This window comes from Pempheris klunzingeri, chromosome 24 (genome assembly GCF_042242105.1).
Source record: "Pempheris klunzingeri isolate RE-2024b chromosome 24, fPemKlu1.hap1, whole genome shotgun sequence".
NCBI lineage: Eukaryota > Metazoa > Chordata > Actinopteri > Acropomatiformes > Pempheridae > Pempheris > Pempheris klunzingeri.
This window is the reverse complement of record NC_092035.1, coordinates 1,613,581-1,640,451: the sequence shown is the minus strand read 5'-3', so window position 1 is coordinate 1,640,451 and position 26,871 is coordinate 1,613,581. Positions and strand designations below refer to the sequence as shown.

Genomic DNA, 26,871 nt, shown 5'->3' with positions numbered 1-26,871 from the left:
TCCTCCTCTTCTTCAGGACTCGAACAGTGATGCAGACCAGAAAGTGATTAGTTTTGGCAAAAAAAAAAAATCCGATCAGGTTCATGTTCCCGTCAGTCTGGAAACGCCTGACTCACAATGAAGAGAAACTTTCAGTGAGGACACGATGGTAATATTATAATACGAAGTGTGACAGATAAAAACATGGGGTTCCTCCTCTGGACGCGTCTTAACGGCCAAACAAAGAGAAGAGTTGAGTTTTTCCTCTTTCTCTTTTCCCTCTCTACCTTCTCTTCTCTTGATGCTCTGCTGTCGTCCTTTCAGAGGAAAAATCCAGATTTGTGGGGGTCCTGCAGGGCGGGGAGTCCCTCTGGGCAGGAGGCGGGGACGCTGCCCGCAGCCACTCCGGTTCCGTTGGGCATCAGACACGTCCTGATGTACGCGGCGTTGGTGGCACTGAGGAGGCAACCGCTCTCCAACTGAAAAACACAAACAACATGGTCTCATCTTTAGGATAATACTGACATGACCTTATTTATCTTTTTAGGCTATTTCCTTGTGCTAACTGGGGCTAACACTGGTGCTAACTGGGGCTAACGCTTGTGCTAACTGTGACTAACACTGGTGCTAAATGTGGCTAATGCTTGTGCTAACTGTGGCTAATACTGGTGCTAACTGGGGGCTAATGCTTGTGCTAACTGGGGCTAATGCTTGTACTAACTGTAGCTAATACTGGTGCTAACTTGGGCTAATGCTTGTGCTAACTGGGGCTAATGCTTGTGCTAACTGGGGCTAATGCTTGTACTAACTGTGGCTAATACTTGTGCTAACTGGGGCTAATGCTTGTGCTAACTGTGGCTAATACTGGTGCTAACTGGGGCTAATGCTTGTGCTAACTGGGGCTAATGCTTGTGCTAACTGGTGAACAGTAAAAGTAGAGCAGGGTATTTACAGCCTTTGTGCTATTTGAGTGGATTAACAGGTACAGAAACTCCTCTCATGTATTTTTTCTGTGACTAGTTACGGCCTCACCGTTGACCTTAATCACACGAAGCAGGTCGGGTCAGCAGCAGATGTTTAGCAAGAGACTCCTGAGCGACGCAGTGACATAAGAGGAAGGGACGGACATAAGAGGAGGCATAAGGAGTCACCAGAGAGGAGGAGAGGCCGGAGTATCCTCCACTCTAACTTACATCACAGTAACTGTAATCCCCTTCAGTGGGGCTAAACAGATTAGCTCCACTAACGCTGAAGTAGATCAGGTGTAGTACAGATGAACCACTTCACAGAAACCTGAATTACTTCTTTCCTGTTGCATTTTAGCTCTTTTTAAGATTATTACCGCCTCTTCAATTACACATCACTGAAAGCGATTCACTGTAGAGACATCAGGTGTTTCCATGCGTATATACAGCAAATATAGATGGACAATTAACCAGCACAAATAAAAGCTGTGGTTAAAGGGACAGGACACAGGAAACTCTCAAACTTCTAGATAAAATGTTTTAGGCGGCTCTGATGGAGCTTCGGAAGGACGGCTGCTTTACTCCAAATAGTCTCACTGTCTATTGTGTAATGTTTTTTCAACTTGTTGAGTCTTAAGGCCCTTTGTGATGTCACATGGGGATCTGTTGATCATGTGACCTCCTCCAGCCCTTCAGCAGACCAAGAGAAGATGACAGCGGCGGCAGCCATGTCCACCACTAGAATAATAATAATGTGTTTTTTTTTTTTTTATGAATATTAAATCCTGTCAGTGTGTCTGCAGATTTAAATAACCAACACAGTTAGTTAGTGAGTGAGTGCCTGGTGTGTCAATGCACACGGCGTCTCAGAGTCTAGCCAGCGTTTATTCCGGACAATAAATTAAGCTAATTTAATTGACATCTTCCTCGTTTTATGATGTGTAATTTCACACTCACACACACACACACACCCACCCATCTGCTATTAATCACAAGGTTAATATTTATGACCCTCCCAATCTGCAGATTAACAGCGGTGCCCGCAGATATAACCGCAATCACTGGTGTGTCCTCAGGATTAGCACAGTATCCTATCACCATATCCAGGAAAGCATTAGTCATAGAGTACAGAGTGTCCACGGGTGATTAGTCATGTTTATAGTGTCAGCGTCTAAGTCCTGGATCCTGTTAGTGGAGCTTTAGTATCTTTGCCTGCTAATATCACAGTTATATCACCATAATAATACATGTTTTAGTTATTATTTCAAACTGGTCCGCACATATTTGTGGTTTTATCTTGAATCTTGAGTGTATGAAAGTTATATTTTAGTTTGTTTTGTTAATGCTGTTACATATCATCACGTACTGTACTGTGCTGCTCTGTTTTACATTTATTTTGAGTGAAAGCCCGATGATACACCTCAAGAAGATCATCCTGATACATCAAATTTCATACAAATTTTATATTTTTGCATATTGCATCAAACCATCATGGTCTTCCTGTGGAATAATTTGCTTTATTATGTCTTTCTAGTGTGCTTTCTGTTATCATTACTATTACAAAAACCTTGTAAAGACAGCTGCTGCTACTGATTAACACGTCCAACATCTATGTATTCATTGTGATTCATATGTTATCCTGTCTTCGAGGGAATAATGAGCCTTTTTGCCGCATACCCTACACACTGTACACACTGACGGTAAATCAAACTGCATGTGCGTCTACGTGAGCTCAGAATAGTCTCTCCGCCTCCATCCAGCGATCACAGCATTAGGTAATGATGACAGTCAAATTGTAGGTCAGCACCGCTCATGCTTGACTGGCCAGCCTGCCTGTATTTTTCTTTCAGCGACGGCCGCTGACCCTGAAGAATAACAGTGGGGGCTGAATGGGGCGGGGATGAATGGATGCCTGCCGGGGTCGCCCATCTCTGGGCCCGTCCCGACCTTATTCTATTCATTATTGTACTCTTTCTCACTGCTGCCTCTTTGCTTCTCTGTCCATTCACTCATATGTCATTACGTCTCCTTTGTTGTTCTACCGTACGAGTTTGTTCTTCACTCCGAACACCAGCGACACTAAAAACAGATGAAAAATAGATGGAGGGGGGACTAATTGTGGTGACAAGTGCAGAAAATAGAAAGTAATTTCATTATTTTGATTATTTATGTGTTTTTTAGGTGATTGTCTTTCCATTTTTCCTTACAGGGGCTTTTTATATAACTAAATAACCACCAGGATGGCGTCTGGCAGCGTTAGTTCATTCACAGCTAAGTTAACAATGCATATTTGTTCCACCGGGGCAGAAAAGTAAACCAGAGGTGCCATTTGTGCGAGTTCCTGAGACATTCCTGGTTTACATCCCGCTTCAAGGTTACATTTGGCAGCGTTAATTGGCAAAGTCTCATTACCTCGTTATGTTTTACGATGGGAATTTCTCCAGACCGCCAGCTACGCGCCTCTTTGTACTCCGACTGATTTTTGGGACGATGGTTCCCCTGCCCTCGCTGCTCTGTCATTACTGGAAAGAGGTTTTGTTGGACTGAACATTATACAATCTCATTAACCAACCCAAATAGTGTTACTGGGATCTGAGTTGAGTTGCAGCATATCCAACAGTTCACCAACATCCCTTCAATCACTTTTGTACAGTGGTTTATATAGCAGACATTCTTAAAATGTCCCTTTTAAAGTAAATCAACTACTTTAGCTCACATTTTATTAAGGCTGATTACTGATTACTCTTTAATAATATCAGATAATGGTCAGTAAAGTAATAGTTGCAGTCAGCAGCCAGATTTATTAACATTAGCCCAAAAAAACCCTGAATAAAACGGCTGTTTTCCTATAAATCAGTTCTTCAACGCTCAAAAACAGTAGCCTAAACCTCTAATTCATCACGCGATTATAACTAATTGATTATAGCTGGCATTGTACCATAAGACGAGATCAAAAAGATGGAAAATATACATAAATTAGCGAGCACTAGACTGGAGATTAGCTTTTCTATGCTAGTTTTGCTAATATTCTCTATATGGAATTGTAATTTACTCCTGGATTCCTGGATAAAACTAGATAATAAAAGAAAGTTGAATGGCATCTGTTCTCTGTATGTGTTTGCTCATGTTTTACAAAAGTTTTTACCTGAGCCAGGTCAGACAACAATAACACAGGGTTGTTAGTACACAATTGTTAAAATAATAATAATATAATCGCCCCATTATGCAAGTTCAGGTATCGGGAAGGACAAGATGTCTCTGCAACATATCAGTATTGATGGATTCAGATCGCTTGTTTCGTCCAACATGCAAATATATTAATAATTGAAGTTTATAGAAGATTGAAAAAAGAAAAAAAAAAAGGCTCAAGGGACTAATGAGTCGACGTCTTAAACAAACCTTTTAAACGTTTATCCGGTCTGGTCTATTTCAGTTCAGCAGCAACGTTCAGCACAAATAAAACAAACCCCCCACAGGCGAATAAACCTCCATTACTAATACAGACTCTACTGAAGTGGATTCTAGTCGACGCATCTCCCCCTCGTCTTATTTACATGGCGTGTCCGCTCGCATCATCACAGTTTACACTGAGCTCCCTGCCAGCCCGGGGCCTCTGTGTGCTGACTCGAAAAGAGAAAATCCATTTCCATGACAGTGAAAGAGAGCAGCGCAGGGATGAAGGGCTGTGGACTCGGTTTGTTGACGCTCGCTGATATTTGAGGGATACACAGACTTCAGGCCTCGTCAGTGAGCTACGACTGATAGAGACTCCCAGAACAAACAGCTTTAAGGAGAGCTGGCGGCTTTAGTCGTTTTGATTTAGTAAGAAGGGGACGAGAAAGACGGGAGACAGAAGGTCTTAGCGGGATTCAGTTTCAGGGCAACAGTTAGAGGAGGGGAAAGCATTACTCACCTTCTCATGGACAGAGACAGAGTGTTATGTGTCATATAAACAAGGAGTTAACCTCCGACTTTCATGTTTAACCTGCACAAATCATTGTCGGCCTACATTTAACCACATATAACAATAAAATATTTGTTGAAAAGAAGAATAAATGACAGCATGCTGCATTAGAAGTCACCACAAGGTCATGAAACCATATTTTCCTCAACAAGCTTCTTGTTCGGAACCTTTTTTCTGGACGTGTTTCTCTCCTGGATTTTTCAGTGAGTTTCTTAGTTTGTTTTTGGTGACAACAAATGAAGAAACTTCAGTCTCGATGGAAGTAAATTTACTCTCTAATGTGTTGTAGTCTGTCTCCCATACCTCATCTATAGTTTATAGTAGTGATGATTATTAATCCTTATCAGTAACCCATCTGCTTGCTCTCTTACCTTGCTGTGAGTGGAGTCCTGGGGGGCGGTGTTGAACATGCTGTAGGCGTCCAATGGCGGCAGGCCGTGCTGAGGCTGGGAGAGGCCCAGTAAGTGCTCTAACTCCAGTGCAGAGCTCTGGGTGGGACACTGGGGCTGCAGCATCTGCCGCTGGTGTTTCTGGTGACCTTGCAGCTGGTGGGGCCGCGTGGTGCCTGCCAAACTCTGATAATGACAAGCATCTGGCGCAGTGATGCCGTTCAGCACTGGCGCGCTGGGGATGTTGTAGCCTGTGTGGCAGAGCTCCGTGTTGGGTGGGAAGGCGGCGTGTCCGTTCTGGGTGTGGCAGGCGTTCGCGGTCGGTCCGGGATGGTTCTGGAGGCCCGGCAGCAGAGCGCTCTGATGGGACTGCAGGTGGACCGAGTGCTGGTCCGGGTGAAGCTGCCACGGCTGACTCGATTCCAGAAGTGAGTTGAGGTGTTTATGTTCGCCGTTCAGCTGTGAGGCTTTGAGCACACTGTGTGGGTGAAGGTGGGCGTGGTTGTTGGGGTGATGGTGGGTCTCTGTGGTTACCACCCAGTGGCCGTTAGGAATCCCAGATGGGAGCTTAGTGTCTGGTGTTCTCGGCTGGGGGACGGACTGAATGTGCCCTGGTTGGGTTTTCACCAGCTCACCTGCGCTGATGTGTTGCTGCATCTGCTGCGACACCTGGACGATGGGCTGCCTGCTGCTGGGGGGAGCTGGAGGGCCGGCGGGGGTGACGCAGGCCTGTGGCTGCTGGGTGGCGTCTGCAGCAGAAGGTCCAAACCCACCTCTGTCTCCTTGTCCTCCCCCTTCTGTCCCGCTCTCCAGTGAGTCGTGGATGTAGGAGAGAATCTCGTTGTTGGTGAGAAGGTCGCTGAGCGTAGGGATGTGGTTGGGGTCCAGCTCCACTTGGATCATCCTCTCGTCCAGCAGCAGGAGCTCCAGGTCTTCGGCGTTTAGGCCCAGGTTCTCCAGGGCGCTGAAGAGCTCACTATTGGAGCATGTTTCCTCTCCGTCCAGGGACAGAGAGTCCAGAGTGGCCAGCAGTGGGTCATAACTGGACATTTTGCTGTTGCATCTCCCCGTCTCCCCGTTAGATAACATATGCCAGCTGTCGCCACTTAACAAGCCGCCAAAACCGTCGCCGCCCCCTTGCTGTTCGCTGAAAAGGCTACTGTGGTAGGACATCTTCTGCTCCGTGTCCGGCTGGCAGACATACACGGACTCATCCTGGCTCATCAGAGCTCCCAGCAGCGACTTTGGGTCCAGGTCATCTGAGGTGCTCTTGTCCAGTTTACCCTTCTTGGACTTGCTGCCTTTGGCTTTGCCCTGGAAGGAATCGGTAAAGCCGTGCAGCGGGTAACCGGTCTGGTAGAGCAGCGCCTCCCCGGTGGCGAAGGTGAAGGGAAGGTGCATCGATCGCTTCCTCAGGTGTTCCCCTCCTTCCTCATCCCTGTGGAAATACATGACACAGAGAGGAAATTAAGGAACAATGCAGCTAAAATTTAAAAGAAAATCCCGCTGGAATCGTCGCCCACTTACACCAGGGGCCTCTGGGTGGCGATGATGTAGTCCGGCTTGCCGTTCTTGTAGACGAGCCTGGCGTTGGCCTGGACCCACTTCCACCGGTTGTCCTTGGTGAGCAGCCTGAAGACGGTGAGGCCGCTCTCGCCCGTCTTTATCACTGGAATCACAACGGACAAGACATTGGAGGCTCCGTGTCACTGCTGCTTACGCTCTGCACGCCCCGCAGCGCGCGCACACTCACACTGCATCTGCTCAGCCGGGCGTTCTGCTGCGATGGAGGCTTCATGCTGATGCTCACTTTGGCTACATGCACACGCTACAAGGCCTGTTTGCACACGTGTAAACAGCCCAGCACACACACACACACACACACACACACACACACACACACACACACACACCAGCAAACCCTTGCTCAGTGTTGTGTGTGTCTAGTTTCTAAACAAGCTCCGAACAGTCTCAGGTGGAAGGTGTAGACTAACAAACCAGCTGAACCGTCGGGGAACAGCCATCAAAATGTCGTCTGCTTCCAATATAGCAGCAGAGTGTGTTTATCTGGCGGTGGGAGGCCATGACACCTGTCTCACTGCGCTTTAACGAGCCGTCAATCCCTAAAGAATTTCATTAATCTTGCTGTCAAAGGAGGCTGTTGTGTCCCGGGACGGTCTCTGTACCATGATCAATACCAGATTTATTCACAGTCTGGATCTAGTCCAGATCACGTGGACCAGCCAGGAAACATCCAGCATGTAGTATTTGTATTTTTATTTACACTAAATATAATCAATAAAACACTGAATATTGGAGGAATCCCTGTTAAGTCTGACCTACAATCTGCACCGTGTTTGCCGCGCTGCACCCTAAAGCTGTTTTGGGATCTGCTGACAGCTTCACATCATCATCGCTGCATATTTTCAGCAGTGCAAAAGCCACGAGGTGCTGACCTTTAGAAGGAGCACACTGTCATCGTTGTCGTGGAGGGAAAAAAAAAAGAAATCAGTGCGGCTGAGAGATTCTGTGGTCACTTCATTTGCTTTACAGTAATCCAGCTGTGTCCCGTTAATGATGAGCTCTCTGGTGTCTGCGGCCTCATTGAGCTCCACTTTCCTCATAATCTGAGGTATTACAGGAGTAAATGTCTTACATGCTGCCCCGGGGGACGACTGAATGCTGTGATTATCATTATAATCAATGAATAAATGAGTGAAATAGTTCCTGTGAGTGTCTTACCAGTATTGTAAACGCTACATCCCTGCTGACGATGTCTGAGAGCACATAATGTAAAACAGTATCATGTGTGGAAACCTGTCTCGCCATCTGTGCGTGCATCAGAGCATGTATGTATCTCTGCGTCCTATGTTTCCAAATGCATATGCATGTATTTTCCTTTCTGTATGCATCACTACGTGCACACAACATGTATCTTTACGTGTGTGTGTGTGTGTGTGTGTGTGTGTGTGTGTTTGGTTGAGGGCACCATGGTTACGACTAACGGGGTCATCCGGTACGTGAGCTAAGTAGGACACTCGACTCTCGCTGTGAGATTTCCTCCATCAACAGCAGACAGACGCTCACACACACACACACATGCAGAGTGTTTGTTTGTTTGTTTGATGCTTGTGTTACAAATGTAACTCGGAGCCAAACATGAGTCAGGGGTCAGTGAGCGTTTACGGGTAGAAAGCTGCAAAAGGCGCCATTTTTTGGGGTCAACTAGATCTAAGAAAGTTCCCTGTTTGGCTAAAATAGACTTTTCAGTGGAGTCTAGATGTTTGGTGTCGTCAGCAGTGATTCAGAAAAGTGCAACTTGGATTTTATTGCTTTCATAAAGGAAGAAAATTATTAATCACAATTTAAACTTCCTATTAAAATATAAATATATAAAGAACAGCTGAGGTGGAACATCTTTTTTCTTATTGTCCTAAAAAAGCTTTTTTGTGTCCACCTTTATTGTCATCTAGACCCAGTAGATCCTTTTAGGTCTTTTAAAAGCTCCATGAAAGCAGTTGAAGCGTCGCTGCCTTGCCCAGCAGCACCTTGGCAGCTGTCAGTGGTGATTTGCACCTTCCCGCCTCAGTCGTGCCATCAGCTGTGATGTAAAGCGTACAGACTTACTTCGGATGTGGTTTTCGGCGCAGTACAGCATGTCGGCGGCGTGAATGAACTGGTAACCCGACCCTCGGACTCTCAGCTCCGCCTCAGTGTAGCCCAGAACAATTTTACCCCTGAAAAATCCACAAGAATTACCAACTTGACCACACGCGGGCCGTTCTGATTAACTGAGCGTGAGGTTTTGCCGGTGCGTACTTGGCGTCGCAGGCCATGGGCGTGAAGTCGAGCTTGTGTTTGGTCCTGAAGATCATGTTCCTCGTCCGGATTTCCAGGATGGCCGGAGGCTGGAGCGGCGTGGCGATGGCGAACAGGGCGAGCTGAGGCGGGGCGCTCCCCTCGCTGTCGCACTGCTGCCGGCTCTGGCCGTGGAGGAACTTGAGTCGACCCTGGATGTTCAGCGCCTGAGAGGGGGAGCCGTACAGATTTCACATCAATAAATCACAAATAAGATGAGGAGAGAAAGCTGGGAGAATATTTCTATTTCCTTTTCCCTGCTTCTGATTCTTCCTCTTTCCCCTCGGAGACTAAACCGCCACAGCAGAGGAGTGAGTGCTGTTCCGTGTCTCCCTGTCAAGCACCATTAGTCTTATTTACCCTGCTGAGTAATGTAGAGAGCAAAACCACTTCACTACACTGTAAACACACAGGCTCCACCGGTGTCCCGTACTGGAAACTCTCTAGCTTACATGTAACTGACTTTGCAGGAGAAAACATGACTGATTTTAGACTAATCACAGGTGTCATTGTTGGACATAATATGTGACCTTCAGACCTTCAAAAACAGTTTTTTTCTGGCTGATCTCCGTCATGTAAACTCACTGGCTGTGTGTGTTTCTGACAGCCATCTATAGGAGTCTAAATAAGTAACAGCACCTGCTTTTTCTATCAAACTCTTGTGCTTGAACTCCTCCAGATCGCTGTGATTTTGGCTGGAAAGTGAAGCTGGTCTGACTGAGGCCTGGGACATCTGGGTTGGTAACTAATTCGGCGTGAAAACCGATCCGCTGAAAGCAGACAAAGCCTACTAATTATGGCCTTCCCTCATGCTTCAACATTACGCCAAACATTCCTTCACCGGCATTGTCTGGATTCACATGGAATTTGCTGATTGCATTCGTGCTCCCAGGAAGAGACGCCTCGGGATGGGAAACGAGAACAGAACTGGATCGGAGTCATCCAATCCATCGAAGTCATACACCTCAGAGATTATGACTTCCTTTTGTTAATGTGAGACAGACAACGAGAAGGAATCATGGCGGAGAGGAAGAAACCGAAGCCTGGCCTCATTTCACAAAGACAGATGTCGGACGCAAAGGTGGAAACAGAAATATGCCAAAACATTGTTTGTTTTATCAGCCAGCTGTAAGAACCTTTAATAAAGGAGCACTGTCATTTATCTGAAGAGGATCGGATGCTCACACAGGCTCTGAGATAATAAAACAGCTGCTCTGACGCTGAAAACCGGAGTAGACTCGACTTTTTCACGCAGAAAGTTGATCAGGATTCAATGAGGAGAATCTATAACAGCTTTCATGAAACATTACCATCAACAAAAACCCATTAAGATGTTTATTATTCTCATTTTGGTGATTACTTTAGAGGAGAAACTCTGTTGATGCTCAATAATTAATTATCTTTTTAAACAAACGGCACAACAATGGAGGCTAACGAACATTACTACGACTTCATCTTCAGAGAAGTTTTCCGGGGTTGTTTGGAGCTTGCAGCCACATTCACCTGTTTTATTTTCCCTTGGTTTCTGTCCTTCATCCTGAGACGGTTTCCTTACAAGGACTGAGTGAATTTTACACTTTTGGCTCATCGATCAACAGCAGCAAACAGGGAGGTTTTACACCAAAAACGACAACCTGAAAACACTTTCCCCCCCACCTGCTGTCCTCCGCTCACCCTGTGGCATCTCGTGTGAGGAGCCCCACCTCCTCTGTTAGCTCTGGTTAATTGACCTTGGTGAGTTTAAGGGCCCGCAGCCGTGATGTCAGGAATCTAGCCCTGAATAGCAGGAGGGATTATGAAAAACAAAGCCATAGCGACCGGTAGACAGAAGCAGAAACCTGGCTTACTGCTCACGCAAACGCACTGGGAGGGAGGACAGAGGGACGTGGGTTCGAACCCCTTCACGGGACCTGTTGGAGTGTCCTTTAGCAAGTCCCCGACACCTCCGGGGCTTCAAAGGCTACAAAGGCAAGAAAGAAGCAGCACTAACCGGATCAGTAACTTTATTTAACATTTAAAGAAACCCACAACCGTATTTCTTTACATAATTAAATCCACAAAATGAATTAGCTGCTCACTCTGAGCGATGGCGTCCCTTAATGAACACAGTTTTCATTCAACAGCTGTGCTGTTTGTAGAAATCTTAACACTGATGCAAACTCACGATTATTTTCATTTATATTGGTCTCTCTGTGATTCTTGTGATTCTCTCGTCTCTAAAATGTCAGAAAGTCCTAAAAAATATGTTCAAAGTTCCCAAAAGCCCAATAAAATGTCTTCAGATTTGTCTCAAAACCAATAAAAGTTAAATCTATAAGACAGAAAACAGAGAACAGCATTAAATCCTCACAAATTTGGCATTTTCTCTTGATAAGTAATTGTTAGGTGCCTTGCTCGTGGGGGATCCTGCCCCAGTTTTCCCAGCAGGTTTGAAGGATTTGTGCTACCACTGAACCGCGGCGTGTTTTTCTCCATCTGCAGCTAATTGTCTTAGTGGAAGAAGCGGTGGCCGGTATGGAGCTACCAACCGTGACTAAGCAAGTTTCTCCCTCTGCTCTCGTCTCCTCTGGGTTGTGGGAGGATTAAGGCCCTTTTCCCCACGACCCCGAGGCTCTCTTAAGGCGGATTACAGGAGTAAATGGTGGCTTCTGATCCCTGAGGGACTCTGAGGTGGCACGCCATACTGCCAGCAGCACCAACAGGCCTGAAAACACTGCAAGCATCTCAGTAGTTATGTCTTTAAATTGCTTGAACAGGCTAAAGGATAGTTTGTAGTATTTTAAAGTGTAGCTGTATGAGATCCAGTTTAAGAGTATGCTGTGTTTAGCCATTTCCAACATAGAACTGAAGCCCTTCTCTCTGTTTCTTCGCTTGCTCCAAAGCCACCAGACTCCACTGACAAAAACAGTAATTTAACCTCACAGAAAAAACAGGAGTTGCTGGTCTACTGCTGCTTTGATCGTTAAGTTTGCTTGTGTTATTGTGTGACTTTGGTGGTTTAAATGTTTAGTTTGGATCCAAACTAAATTGTTAGTTCACTGATCGAGGTGGCGTTAGCACAGAGATCCCCTGTGTTCTGTAGACGTAGAATTACTGATTTTGTGAAAGGAGTTTGGTGCCTTTGAAGCTGTAAAGCAGTGAAAACACTCTTTTTACACAGTAGATTACGGTCAGCAATTATGTGGATTTCAGCCACATAATTGCTGACCGTAATCTACTAGCTAATACACTAACTATGGATAAGTACCTTGTGCAACCCCACCTCAAATAATCCAAACTATCCCTTTAATCTAAGCCGTCTTCATCACATTATATCCCCAAAAACTACCTCATGCTCTTAAAGAAAACAAGCATTTCAAGCATTTGTTGTGCATCTGTTGATTTGCTTTGGCGAGCTGCTGCTCACATTTACTCTTGTAGCGACAAATAAAGTTGTATTAAGATGAAATAATTATTTTTTTTAGTCTCACCAGGAAACCGGAGGAGTTGTCCAACAGGCAGCGGAAGCGGCAGACGAAGCCTCTCTCCAGGAAGGAGGAGTTTTCAGGGGGCAGCTGGTCGGGCTTGTAGCTCACCAGACAGGACGTCGACTCACCATCTGAGAACGTTAAGATAGTTTTAGACTAGAAAAAAGGCTTTTAATTTGAACTATCTGTTTATCGGTGCAGTAAAGGATTCTATCTGTCGCACGCTGAGTTTAACTGGGTGTGTCTTCAGCTGACAGACCTGTTGAGGGATCCGACGGGGGTCCGAGCCCGGCAGGGGGGTTGAGGGCCCAGTGCAGGTTCCTCCTGAACTCCTGCTGGTCTTCAGTGTGGATCAGCTCAAACACACTTTGGTGCATCACGTCGGTCTGACAGGAAAACATTGTTTAATTCTGAGTTTAATAAATATACAGCGGGGTGAAGACTGAGTATGAGGCTCTGGCTGTTAAGGCTGAAGTTTTGTTGAATCAGTTACTCTCCGCAGGTACCCTGAGGGGTGCGTTTGATTCCGTTTGCCTTGAAGTGGAGCCAAAAGAAATCAAGTGTCGCTGAGCATTTGATTCAAATGGCTGAAACAAAGCCAAAGGCCCACTGTGACCCTGATATCTGTCGTCCAGACCCAGCATGAACTGGCGGAAGACCACAGAGGAACCACCCCTCCCAGTGTGGGTCAAACTCAGGTCACCAAAAAGGGAACCTGACAGGCAGAAGTGTTGCATGAAATACTTTGCAACCAGAAAAAACGACAAGGGGAATTGTTTTTCTCAGCGGAGGCCAGGCTACGAAAGAGCTACAATGGCTGCAATTTAATCCTGCAGGGTAACTGCGCTCTATCACACTAAGTCTACTAAAAGAGCTTGTTTGATCCACTGACAGGCTCAGAGTGTTATTCTAAGTGTGTGACAGCATCATGGAAAGGATCCCTACAGAGAGAGACCTGGAAGATCCTTTTGGTTTAACCACAAACAGCACACACACCAGACTACATTCACTAAAACGTTAATTTTATCTCACAGAACACAGGAGCTGCTGGTCTGCTGCTGCCTCCATCAGTTAGTTTGTTTGTGCTATTGAGTGTTGTACAAATATTGTGTTGGGTCTGAGCTACTCCTTTAGGACAGCAAAGTCACACAATAACAAAAACAAACTAACTGATCGAAGCAGGTGTAGTCAGAAACTCCAGTGTGAAATCACTGTTTTTGTGAATGGAGTCTGGTGTGTTTAAAGAGAGCGACATAATGGCTGTTTGTGTGGTTTCGCGTTGACATTGGTGGGGAAAAACTACAAAAAACAAATCTGTGTTGCCATAAATGCTCCTTCTTTCTTTGCTCTCCCTACTTGTCGCTCAGGTGCGCCCAGTTTTATGGATGTTTTCAACAGCTGTTGACACCCAGTGATTTTTCATGGTGTTGTTTCCAAACACTCCACATGAGCAGAGGCAGCAGCTTCGCCGCGGATTTGGGTTTGCTTGGTAAATGAGCGGTGACGCGTCTCAGGTGGACGGGGAAATGAGGGGCGAGAGGTGGCGTTTACACCCCGGCCAGGCGGGGACAGTGTGTGAGTGAATGTGGGGTCGAGGTGTGTGTTTGTCTACAGTGTGTTGGTGCTAAAGTGTGTCTGTGTTTACAGTGTGTCAGACATAAAGACGCTGGATCATTTCATAATCACAGCCTCCAAAATGGGATTAGACTGCAGGCAGCAGCGCTTTGTTGTGAAGCCAATTGGATTAAACCTCTCGCTCCATATGTGCACTTGTTTCAATCCTCAGGGCACTCAGGACGATGCGTTCACTTGCTGCTGTCTGGCTCCGCCTGCCATGAACCCTATTGTGCTCGTTAACTCCACCTCTCTGCCTCTCAGGGGCCTCTCCTATGTAGCCTGAGAGCTAATTCCTCATAATTCATCCTATATTCAGCTTTTGCTGCTGAGGCAGAGAGACACTGTGTCGCTTTATACTAGAAAATACAGATATTTAACAATTCTTCTACAAGATGATGATAAAACATGACTTTTCAGTGACTTTCAATGACTAAAAATATCGTGTGACCACAAAAGAAACAACCTTCAGGGCTTCTATTAGAGGTATTTGAGTATAAAAGTAAAAAAGTGGTTCATTGGATTAGAATTGAACAGCTTTGCAGTTTTACTGGCTGTAGTTTTTCTCATTTAAAGTTAGCGTGCTAATGTTTGTGCTAATGCTAATGTTTTTAGCTTCACATTAACCAACTACTAGCAAAAAAAACATCATAAAACTGAGTAACATAACCCTAAAGTTGTCTGCTAATAAAGAAATATCTGAGTATGAGCATCACATGAGGGTTTATTTTGTTTACAAGGAGCAGGAGCTCTGTCTGTCATCTTCTACCCATGATTCCTTGCGTTTCGGGCTCACTTGCAGACATTTTCCAGGGCTGTTTTGTGGGGAAAGAAGCCAAACTAAAGGTGTTTTGGGTTTTACCTGATGGAAGCCGAGGTAATCCTGGATGGTGTGAGAGCAGAAGAAGACGATTCCCTCGGCTGTCACCACCAGGACGAAGCCGTTCAGCGCCTGCAGACAAAAATCACGTTGTCTGGTTGATGTTTACAGATCTTCACTGCGTTTATCGGCTTTTACACATTTTAAATCTCTGCATTAATGATTCTTTTCAGAAATCATCAGCCGGTTACCCCAGATAATCCACAGACCGCCTTGTCATACATCTACTCATGGATGCGGAAAGTGGCAAATATCCTCACTTTTCATACTCTATTTGTTGTTAAACGCCACTTTTTACATAATAAATACATAAAACCCTCCAATATTCCCTCTGCTCTCTTGATGTTACATTAAAATGCTGCTTTTTATGCTGTAAAACGACACTTTTATGATTTTTTCAGGCACATAAAGTGGCATTTCAATGTTAATCACTAGATTTTATGGCTTTTTTATGACGTAAAAAGCAGTTTTTAACATCACACTGTGTAAAATGTGGCAGCCTAACAGTTTGAACGCCACTTTTATTAAATGGAGAATGAAAGATGACAATATTTGGCACTTTTTGCTTGCCATACTTGTCCGTGAGTAGTTCAGTAGGAAATACTTTTATTTTGGAGTAATATCTGTTGTGTTTTTTAAAAAGAAGGCGGACATGTTTACAGCCAAGTCAAGGAAAAGGATGAACAGGCAAACCCAGCTGATTATTAGGATATAAAATGCTAGCGTTAGCATGTTAGCAAGCCAAACCCATCAACAAAAACAAAACATTTCCCATTAATGTGAAAAAGCCACATCCATTGTTGTTAAATGGGATAATTCCTGCATGAAATCTGAGAAATTTCGGAAAAAAAAGAAGAGAGGAGGGACAAGAGAAGGGGGATGAGACGTCTCCCCCTGGCAGAAAGAGAGGAAGACAAGGAGGAGAGGCTGAAGCCCATGGGACGTCAATTCAAAGAGAAGTCATGGAGAGGAGGAGGAGGAAGGAGGAAGGAGAAGGAGGTCACTGCTGCGATGAGTAACACCTCTATCATCACTCCTCCTCCTCGTCCTCGGGCCTCGGGGCTCGGTGAGGAGGTGATGACACTCTGTGCCGACACTACGAAGAGCCACAGCGGCATCCTGCCAGCGTCCGCCTACACCTCACTGACGAGGATGAGGATGAGGATGAGGATGATGACCCCCGTGGGGGACACTTTAATACACTCCTCATTTCCCCAACTAGGCAGAGAAGGTTTGTATGATTCGTTTTGCTACTGTTGGGTCAATTTCCCTTTAAAACCTTTTTAAAAACCCATTTTATGCTATAAAAGTGTTCTTTTTGGAGGTAGGAAGCAAAAATCTCATTTCTTTTCATAAAACCTTCATTTATTTCTGCTCTGGTGTGCTATCAATGTTTGTAGATGGTCATTAGTACACCCCCAGTTTGGAGAAGCAGGCAGGATTGCTTTATTTAGGATTCAGATTGCTGTCAGCGAGCCCTTTCTGACAGGGAAAAGAAGCCGTTCTCTCTTTCTCTTTGCTGTCTTCAAAGCTGCCAGACTCCTTTGACAAAAGCAGTGATTTTACCACAGAGAACAAGGGAGTTCTCTGGTCTACCGCTGCCTCAGTCAGTGAACTAAAACATTAGTTCAGCTCCGAACAAAACATTCAAAACAAAAAAGTGCCACAATAACGCAAACAAACTAACCAATGGAAGCAGAGGTAGATCAGCAACTCCTGTTTTCTGCAAGATTAAATCACTGTTTTTGTCAATGGAGTCTGGTGGAAGAGAGCAAAGACATCGCTGTTGGACAAAACATTTCCTGCTTTCAGCTTCTCCGACGAGAGGATTTACTGATTCTTGTTGTTTTATATGATTGTAAATTGAATATTTTTAAACTGTAACTAAATATTTGATGACTTCACACTTCAGAGGCATATTTTTCACCATTTTAGTCGTTTTTAATACTAAAGAAGAAGCAAATGAATCAATAATGAACAGCTGCAGCACACTTTCACAGTGGGCTCTGATTCTGGTTTGGTGCTAAATCATATTAAATCAACATACTTATTATCTAATCCTTTTAGTTATGAGAAAGTAATTCTCCTAAGCTTTTTTTTTTTAGTATAACTTGCGTCCAATCAGTAGAGAATTAAAGGAACAATAAATCAGCTGAATAAATAAATCAAAGTCCATTATTTATCCATGACTAGATTAAGTTTTCTAGTTAAGATTTAAAAACGGCAAACAAACAGTGACCACACCCAGCACACACACACACACACACACACACGTACAGCATACAGGCGCTGTGTATAAATATTTACTGTAGCTTCATGTGTCTGCAGAAAACATCTCTCTCTCGCTCTCATGTTTGGTCAACCTCTCACTCTCCTGAGACGGTGTGTGTGTGTGTGTTTGTGTGTGTGTGTGTTTGCATGTGCAGCCATGTTTGCAGCCAGGAAACACGGGAAAGCTCTCTCTGGATTTACCACAGAAGAAGAACGTTTTGACTCCAAGCCAGAGGCAGCAAAGGTCGCCGTGTTTCAGTCCGACCTGGCAGAGCAGCTGAGAGCACAACTAGGATCTTAATAAAATACATTTAAACTGACTCTGCACTTTATCCCAGCTCACACACACACACACACACACACACACACACACACACATATATATATATATAAGAAGGCATGAGGAGTGTGTTTAATATTTGGTGATATACTGTCAAACATCCAAGAATACTTTAAATGCTTTTAGTTGATTTCCACCCTCCTGCTTCAATAATAGATGCGTCCACCGGGTCTGTATAATTCATGGGCCGATGTCTGTAATGGAACAGAGCAGCTGAAGGCAGGAGGCTGCTGCCCTTCGCACCGACACATCTCTGATTCTTCACCACCCCTTCGCCCCTCTGGGATCAATACATTTATCAGTTATCTGATTTAGGGCGAAGAAATCTGTGTGCAGCCACAAACAGAGCGCTCTTAAAACACACCAGACTCCATTGACAAAACCACTAATTTTAGCACAGTGAGTTCACATCACATTCTTCCATCAACACTATGAGTCTGACAGGTCATTTCACACAGTGCCATTGCCAAAAAACTCAATTAGAGCCGTTTTAAGTTCAATTCCGACTATTTGATCTAATGCGCCTGATTGGACGGCCTGTTTCCCGGTCGAATCGTCGCTGTGTGGTGAAAACGTGGTCACGAAACAAAGGACATTTTTACCGTCTTATCGTAGCAACCAAAGGGTCTCAGCTGAACCGACGCACGCTTCAGGCGTCATCACATGACCTGACGTCTCTCTCTCTTCTTTTTTAAAAGCAGATTTCAAATGAAAACGACAGCTCTTTTGTCTGACGTTAAAAAAAAAAAGATGCAAATGACCTAAAAATGTTGATTGGACGAGCAGATGATGTTCAGAGCCTTTACAGCCACAAACTGTGGTTATTTAGGACATAGAGATTCATACAGCAAAACAAATGTTCTTTAAAATGTTTTGGAGATGCACATGAAGAGCAGCCTTCAGTCAGAGACACTCACATCGAGGAATCCACCATTTATAGCAGACTGTTATCCGGTTATATTTGGACCTGGAAAGGCTCTGCTCCTCTCTCCCAGAGAACAAACACAAAAACACACCAGTGTGATAGTGTGAGATGGAAAAACAAGTGGTCAAACCCAAACTCGACTCAAAAAGTCTGAGAAAACAAGCCATTTCTCCTCTTGTCCTGCTGTGCAGAGCGGCCTCTGCTCCATCAGAAGGTTTTAGCCGACCTAAAACAGCCAGACGCTTGTTGCCGGGTGCAGACTCTCTGCGTGATGCACAAATATAAAAAAACAGAAAGCCACAAACTAAGTCAGAGCCTCAGAGCCACGGGGGGCTTCAGTGATGTGTAAGACAGAAATCCAGATATAGCCACACTCATTAACTCTTCCTGCGTCCATCTTGAAAATGCTCGTGTGCAGACAGAAGAAACGGGGTCAGTAAAACTAAACAGACTTTGACAGCGACATGGTGGCCGGCTGCTCACCGACCTGCAGCAGTAGCTCCCCCTCAGGTACGCGGCCGTCTGCAGATCCTGACGTTTTGCTGTCACCGCTGTGATCGCTGCTTTTGCTCATGCCGTTGGACAGCCGGTTCTTCAGCGCCACTGCGGGGGGGAGAAACAGAGAGGATGAGTACTAGTCTTTCAAGGAAAACAATATCGTTTGTATGTTTCATCTCGGGCTGTTGGGCAAACACATTTTGCAGACACTTATGTCAATCTGTCAGCGTTATGGAAAGGTTCCCTACAGAGAGAGACCTGGAAGATCCTTTTGGTTTAACCACAAGCATCGCTCTCTGCAAACACACCAGACTACATTCACAAAAACACTGATTTTACGCAGAAGTTGCTGGTGTAGCGCTGCCTTAATCGGTTAGTTTGTTTGTGTTAATGTGTTAACTTTGGTGTTTTAAAGGGTTGCATAATATCTGTGAAGCACACAATGACACAAATAAACTAACTGATTGAGGAAACAGTAGACCAGCAACTCCTGTGCTCTATGAAGTAAAATGACTGTTTTTGTCAATGGAGTCTGGTGGCTGGAAGAGCGAGAGATAGCAGACTTATCCTTGGATCATATGTATATGTTGGACAATAAATTAAAAACGTGCACTACAGACCCACCTAACATGTAACAAAGAACACCAATTAAAAAAGTGAGTTGATTAGTTGTCAAATATTAAATTAATGTTGTTTTCTTAAGATAAATTACTTCTTAAATGTGAATATAACTGAATATCTTTGAGTTGTAGACAAAACGAGACATTTCAGGACATCAGATTGGGCTTTTCACAATTTTATGGCATCTTATAGACCAAACAACTAAGTGATTAATTGTGAAAATAACAGACAATGAAAACAGTCTTTAAATGCAGCCCTGCTCTTGGTTTCTATCTGACACCTGCTCCTTATATGGATAATTGGCAGTGGGAGTAACACCTTCATGGAGAGAGACAGAGAGGGGATTTCAGGCCACAAGATGGAGGGAGTAACACCTTTAAAGACGGACAGAGGATGGAGAGAGTCACGCCTGCAGGAGAGGCACAGGCGGATGGAGAAAAGGATGAAATCAGGACACTGGCAGCGTGTTTACCGGCAGCTATTGTGGCTGAAACACTTCAGTACAGTCAGGCAGACAAAAAAAAAGGGTCGTCTCTGTGACCTCTGACCCCCTGAGATAAAGACACGGAGGCCGACCGCACGCCTCCGAGCCCGAGGATAAAATCAGTCCGAGCCTTAGGAAGACAAAGAGCTTTTTCTGAGGCAGCCGTGGAGACGTTAATGGAAGAGGAAGTCCCTGAGAGCGCCGGACAATACGGAGGCCGAAGGCTCGCGACCCAAATTCCACACACGGATCAATAAAGCTCCTAACATAGCCGATTATCAACAAGAACAGAATGGAAGGAGCCATTCGTCAATCTTAATCTGCATTCATTACACTGAATAAAGACATATTTTGTAATACGGGTCATTTTGAATGTGCTGCAAAGCTTTTTCAGAGATCACAGAACTAAAATGAGGCCAAAGGAACAAAATGAGTCTTAAAACGTGCTGGAAAATGGTCAGAATTAGCATAAACGCTGCATGATTTGTAGGTTGAAGTTATAGTTTGTGAGCTTAACTCTCTTATAAAAATAAATCCAGCTTCCAAACCTTTGTTTGCGATGACAGAGCTCACTGTAGTGGAAGCTCGCAAGGCGGAGAGAGAGGAGGAGCAGGAAAAGCATGTCGACTATCAATAATTAAGAGCCAGGAGGGGTGGATGGGGGGGTGTTTTGCGCCCTGACGTCATGAGCAGCAGCCGCCGGCAAGAAAAAACACCCCGCAGCGACCGGGAGGAGGGGAAGGGGACGTCTGTTGGCACAACGGAGGGCGGCGAGGACACCAACAGCCGATAAAAACATCAAAACAGATGCTCCTCGGTCCTCTGAGTCACTTCACAGCGGCCGATAGGAAACACAGCAGACGCTCCATACATTAGGCCGAGGCCAGAGAGAGAAAAACAACTGCAAGAAGGGTAGTTTTAATAAAAAATGCTCTTCGAATATTGAACAAAATGTGGCAAATGTGTGCAATAATCAAACAAGATTATTTAAACATTTACAAGGCTCAACCAGCAGATGTTTGTTAAATAAAACCCTGAATCATGCAGATAATTTACATGTCAGTGAACCTGTTATTTCAGGACTAAATAAGTTGCCGGTCAGTATAAGAACAGTGAAGGATGGAGCCTCTCCAGCATGAGCGCCACTACGATGAGCGCCCTTTGCAGGCATTCAGAACTTCCATAGCAAAAACACATTTTTAAGCCTGAGCTGAACACCTCACCGAGCCAGCAGCAGCAGCAGCAGCTTACAGTCTAATGACACAAACAGTGACCCGTCTAATCCGAAATGAATATTTCAAAGGTTCAACCGAGTGTTGGAGAGCAACCCCCAAACGACAGCGGCAGCGACAACAGAGAGGACGATCTGCTAACTAATGTGGGTTTGTGGGTGCTGCGCTTAAGGAGGTTTGTTTGAAATATTCATGACGCACCTTGAACTCTTTATCTTAATATTTCACTTATCCTGAGGCGAAACATCTCTCTCTCTCTCTCTCTCTGTCTCTGTCTGTCTAGGTGATCTAAAACGCTGATTTAATAACCACATTTATTGTGACTTAACACTTATTTTAATGCAAGAGCGAGAGCTGCAACGATTAGTCAAGTTAGTTTGACAATCAACTCATCATTTATGTCCTTTAGCAGGCAAAAAAACACAAACATGTGATCGTTCCAGGTTATAAAATGTGAAAATTTGCTGCTTTTCTTGGTTTTGTTTTATAACAAATTGAATGTTTTATGGTTTTGGATGACTTGTCAGATAAAACCAAAGACATCGGAGGACACACACACACACACTGTCATGAAGGAATGACTGTGTGTTTGGGTTTTACTAGCCGTCCTGAACGCACCATCAGCGTCTCGACCTGCTCTGAAATAAATCCGGCGGTTTCTTCTCTGCTCCATGAGGTGGAAGAACACGGGAAGAAAAGACGCTCTGAAGAGTTGAATGGACGTCACTTTACTACTAATGGAGCCGAGTTGGTTAATGAGAAAAGTTTCTTTCAGAGGTTAAAAGTTCATTTAAAATGTAAAACGCCACGACGAGTGAACGAATGATCCTTAAAAGAAAAACCACAGCTACATGCATGTATATTTATATTTTATAAACTGAGATTGCAAAGACAGTTTCTTCTTCTTCTTTGTGGGTCAAAATAACATAAAGCTGGATATTACTGTTATTTCTGAGTTCATCTCAGCCAGAGTTGCGTGTGTGATTCACTCCAAATTCATGTTTTGAGTCCAGTGACCTTTGACCTGTGGAGCCAGCCGTCTGACAGATGAGTCCTTTTAGACTGAATGTCAAATAAATTAGAGAAACAGTCACTGTGGATTTATCGAACACACCAGTGAGTGATTCTTGTGGCTCTTTCACTGCACATTAAAACAGAGACTGAGCAGGTAGCTGAACCTAACTGGGTTGAAACTGAAACTAAAATCATGTCAGAATCAGCTCCAGGACAAAACCAGCCCACAAACTGGGGCTTCTCTTGACGTAGAGGGGAGTCAAAAGTTGAGAAGTGGGCACCGGCGTCCCCCCTTCCTTCTACCAAAAGTCTGCAAAGCGGCCGTGAGTGGATTATCCCGCCGTGTTTTTATTCTCAGAGGCTTTCATCTCCTCCTCCCGCCTCCTCTCTGCTCGCCGTGAGGCAGCAGCCTCCTCAGACTCTGGGACCGGGGTCGTCTCACGGCCACGGGCGAGAGGAGCTGACCTACAATACGGTGAGACCGGACCGAGACGTTACGGCGGGAGGCGACGCGTCGACGGGGGAGCGGGTCTGCTGGTCTGTTTCTGCGGGGTCACACACGGCGGCCTGATGATGCTAATTCTTCCTTTATTGAACTGATAACACAGATAATATGCAGCTGATTGGATTCATCACTCAACATACGAGCACACTGCGTCACAGCAGCCGCAGACGGAGGGCAGGAAGTGGTTTTCTGCACTGCCACAAACTCTCAAGATGCCCTCGACTGAACAAAGAAACCACACAGACCTTTTATCGAGTGCCAGAAGTTGTTAAAACGCAGGAAAATGACGAAAGCTAATGCTAACTATTAAGTGTTCAGGTGTCACCTAATTGTTACAAGCGTTAAATCACGGTTTTATTTTGCCGTAGTACTTTAAACTCTCTTCCTCCATGTCGTCCATCCTGCTTTTCACTTCCTGTCCTCCATCTGGACGCCGCACATCCTCTGGATCACGTGACTTCAAACAAAAGCTGAAATAAGTGAATTTAAACACTAAATGTTCTTTTTACGAGCAGAAGGTTTGGTAATAAAGCCACGGTTTCTCTAACAAGACCTGCAAAATATATCAAAGCTTAATGCGACATCAAACGCAGCACCCATGAGCCTGTTTGTGCAAGTGCACATGGGAAATGTAGTCACACCTAAGACAAAAATCACAACACAAACCTTCCCTAATTAACAAAAAGAACGTGTGTCTGATCCTGGCTGGACTAAGACGACTCAACCTGCAACAAAACCCAATTTTACACATCTTTAAAAATAATCCTGCATGTCAGGATTTCCGGAAAGGAGCTAAGACGTCGACTCAAATTTGCACAACTGATCAGATTTAGTCGACGTCATGATCGATTTCTCAGCTCTGAGACGTTTATTGGCACATTTTTATATTTTTGTGTGAAGTTACACCCGTTTCAAACTACGCTTGGTGCTGCAGTTGAGCATTGAGCTGCTAATCAATGCTTTAAAATGCTGATTCGAGCCTCCTGCCTCCTACCTGCCTTTAACAGCAAATCTGTGAACACACACACACACACACCTACATCCTAAAATCCATCTGCTATGCCTGTAAGCCTGCTAACGCCTCGACAAAGCCAATCCTCTGCCCTTCTTAAACACAGCCTGAATTACAAACAGCCTGGACACAAAGGTCTCGACCTATAAACCCCCATAACTACCACACGTACAAACCATTTAAGGTTCTTTACTGGCCAAAAAAAGGTGATTTATTGCCTCAAATATGGCAAAAACAAGAGAAAACTCACCTGCTGATACAATTACTGTCTATCTGGGTTAGACTCCTGTTCACCTACATCTTTACTGACCTGAATTTGGGTCTTTCAAATCCACTTTAACACCTGACTCATCCCCCAGCGTTGCACTTCGTTGTGGCGGATGCAGGTGCCAAGTCGGCCCCCAGAAACTCCCACTGACCTTCCTCCATTTTAGTTGAAACCTTCCACCCCTTGTCTGTTTCTGTGTGTTTTCTGCCGCTGTGTCCGCAGGTCCCGTTGTGAGGTGTGAAAAGCTATTTCAGTGTTTCGCTGGGCGGGGTAAGGAAAAGGGCGAGCAGCTGTTTTCACACTGCAGACTGACATTTACCAGCTTCACTTTCTTTCTCAGGTTCAGGATTCGTTATTGTCACCTCTTTTAAACCGCTGCTGTCGCTGCAAAAGCAGCTTACAGCCCGTAACGTGCTGCTTCCTGTTAGCATTTAGCTATATTTACCTGTGTTGTAGGCCTCTGTGTGTGTGTGTGTGTGTGTGTGTGTGTGTGTGTGTGAGACGTACAACATAAGGTTGTGGTGAAACAATCATTAAGAGAACGCAGCTCATTTCCAAGCTTTTAGCATTAGCCATGATGCTAATTTTCGCTATGTTAAACTTCACTGACTTATGCTAAAAATGTTAGCCATCTAAGCTAGTCTAATTACTAATAACTTACAACCACCTTAAACTTAATCAGGATAAATTTGAGGCTACTTAATTTCATCCTTTCCTGGAGCTTCACAATGAGCACATTATTGTGTCTACATGCCACTGATTTTGTTGTGATAATCATTACTGTATTATTTAACATTCATTGTCTTGACAGGCACTTATAAACAAATAAAAAATAAATAAATCCCACTGTGAGCATCACCTCCAGGGGGCGCCACGCTCGTTTTAGTTATCGTAATGTTGGGTTTCCTACCGGAGAAGAAGCTCTTGGTGCGGAGGAAGCTGACACTGAGCCTCAGGATGGAGAGCTTGTCCAGGCTGGAGATGACGTCTTCGGGGAAGGGCAGCAGGCTGGCGAGCCGGTCCAGCTCCGAGTTCAGGCGGTCGCGGTGGCGTTTGGACGGGTTGGACTTGGCGCCTTCGGCTGGGGTCGGCTTGACTCTGGGTTTTAAGGACGTATCGCGATAATAAGCCTCATTATTACCTCAAAAACAGTTAATCAGGGGCTACAATGCTACATGGATACTGATACCTATATGTGTGGTTTTTGTTTTTATTCCAACGTCGACATATCAGTGGATTATTGTTTTTATTAAAAGCCAAAAACACACAAAAAACAATGTTTGTGAGGTTAAAAGATCCTTTAAATCCACTCATTAAATAATTGTGACCAAAACATGGCTCATAAGGATCATTTCATCAGCTGAGATACACACCAGAACCAATACATCTGTCATATTAGTCAATATATCTGTCCAACCAACGTATCAATTATGGCTTCAATGATATTTACAATGAGCTATTGTAAGATTTTGAGCTGCAACTAACATTTTTTCCATTATTGATTATTCTGTGTAATATTAATTCTTACTTGTTTTGTTTATAAAACATCAAAAGTTCACAAATCTAATGTGACAGATTCAGATTTCTTGTCTTGTCCAACCAACAGAGCAAAACCCCCCAAAATATTCAGTTTACAATCATATAACACAGAAAAAAGCTGCAAATTGCAATAATTGCTGCTGTTTATTTGTCTGGATTAGTACTGTGTCCAATATCATAACATTATAAACTAATATTGGTTGGTAAGTTGGTATTTTTACTTAAATTCAGTTTCATGCAGCTCTAAATGTACTTTTTCTTGCCTACGACTGCTTGTCAACTATCAAAGTATTGATTTAGTCTTTTTTTTTTGTATAAATGTCCAAACTCTCTGATTGGAGGTTCTCAAATGTGAACATATCCTGGTTTCTTTACTCCTGCGTGGCAATAAACTGAACATCTTTGGGTTTTTGGACAAAACGAGACTTTTGAAGACGTCGTCTTTGGCGTTTTTCACCATTTTCTGACCTTTTATGGACCGAACAACCAATCGATTAACTGAGAAAATGATCCACAGATGAATTGATGATGAAAATAATCATTAGTGGAAGCCTTATCCAACTGTATAGAGTTAAAATGTGGGTAAAATGACCACTTCTACCAGCTGTAGCACTAAAACACTGCTTACATGTTAAAACATTAGTAATAATATCCAATAAAAACACAATATACCTCTATGGAAGGAGCTTTAATACAGGACATACACTTTTGCTTGTATTTTTAAAGCACTGTATTGCTAATTTTTACTTTTATATCTTATTATAAAGACTGAATATTGGTATCAGCCTAAAAACAATCAAGATTTAGTGTTGAAATTTCATTTTTAAATGTCATTTTTGGGGTTCAGTAACCATAAACACAGCCTGTATGTCTTCAGTACAACAGAAAAAAACACTTAATTGTTTGTTAATTAACTTTAATGAAGCACAATGTTAAAACTCACCCCTTCTGCGCCGGTTTTCTTCGTTTCCGTCCCGCATACATGTTGTTGTTGTTGTTGTTATTGTTGATTTAATCCATAAAAACTTGTCAGTAAAGACAGAAGT

The 26,871-nt window shown here is 44.1% G+C and overlaps 1 protein-coding gene across 1 annotated transcript; it reads right to left on the bottom strand.

Moving 5' to 3' along the window:
- Window positions 1-299: 299 nt before the first annotated feature.
- On the bottom strand, window positions 300-26,809 carry ahr1b (aryl hydrocarbon receptor 1b). Its single transcript, XM_070855426.1, has 11 exons — window positions 26,769-26,809; window positions 25,197-25,384; window positions 19,140-19,255; window positions 15,099-15,188; window positions 12,882-13,008; window positions 12,626-12,753; window positions 9,117-9,322; window positions 8,925-9,034; window positions 6,825-6,966; window positions 5,280-6,735; window positions 300-458 (listed from the first exon to the last, which is right to left on the bottom strand). Exons 1-11 carry the CDS (start codon window positions 26,807-26,809, stop codon window positions 300-302), a joined length of 2,763 nt encoding a protein of 920 aa, XP_070711527.1.
- Between the last annotated feature and the right edge of the window lie 62 nt (window positions 26,810-26,871).

What these genes read in the sequence shown, in the direction of transcription:
- ahr1b (XM_070855426.1), bottom strand. Translation starts at nt 26,809, where the DNA reads ATGTATGCGGGACGGAAACGAAGAAAACCGGCGCAGAAGGG. An exon ending in AGGGGGAGCTACTGCTGCAG is followed by an intron (nt 15,189 to 19,139) that starts GTCGGTGAGCAG and finishes TTTTGTCTGCAG; the next exon opens with GCGCTGAACGGCTTCGTCCT. An exon ending in CCCGTCGGATCCCTCAACAG is followed by an intron (nt 12,754 to 12,881) that starts GTCTGTCAGCTG and finishes TAACGTTCTCAG; the next exon opens with ATGGTGAGTCGACGTCCTGT.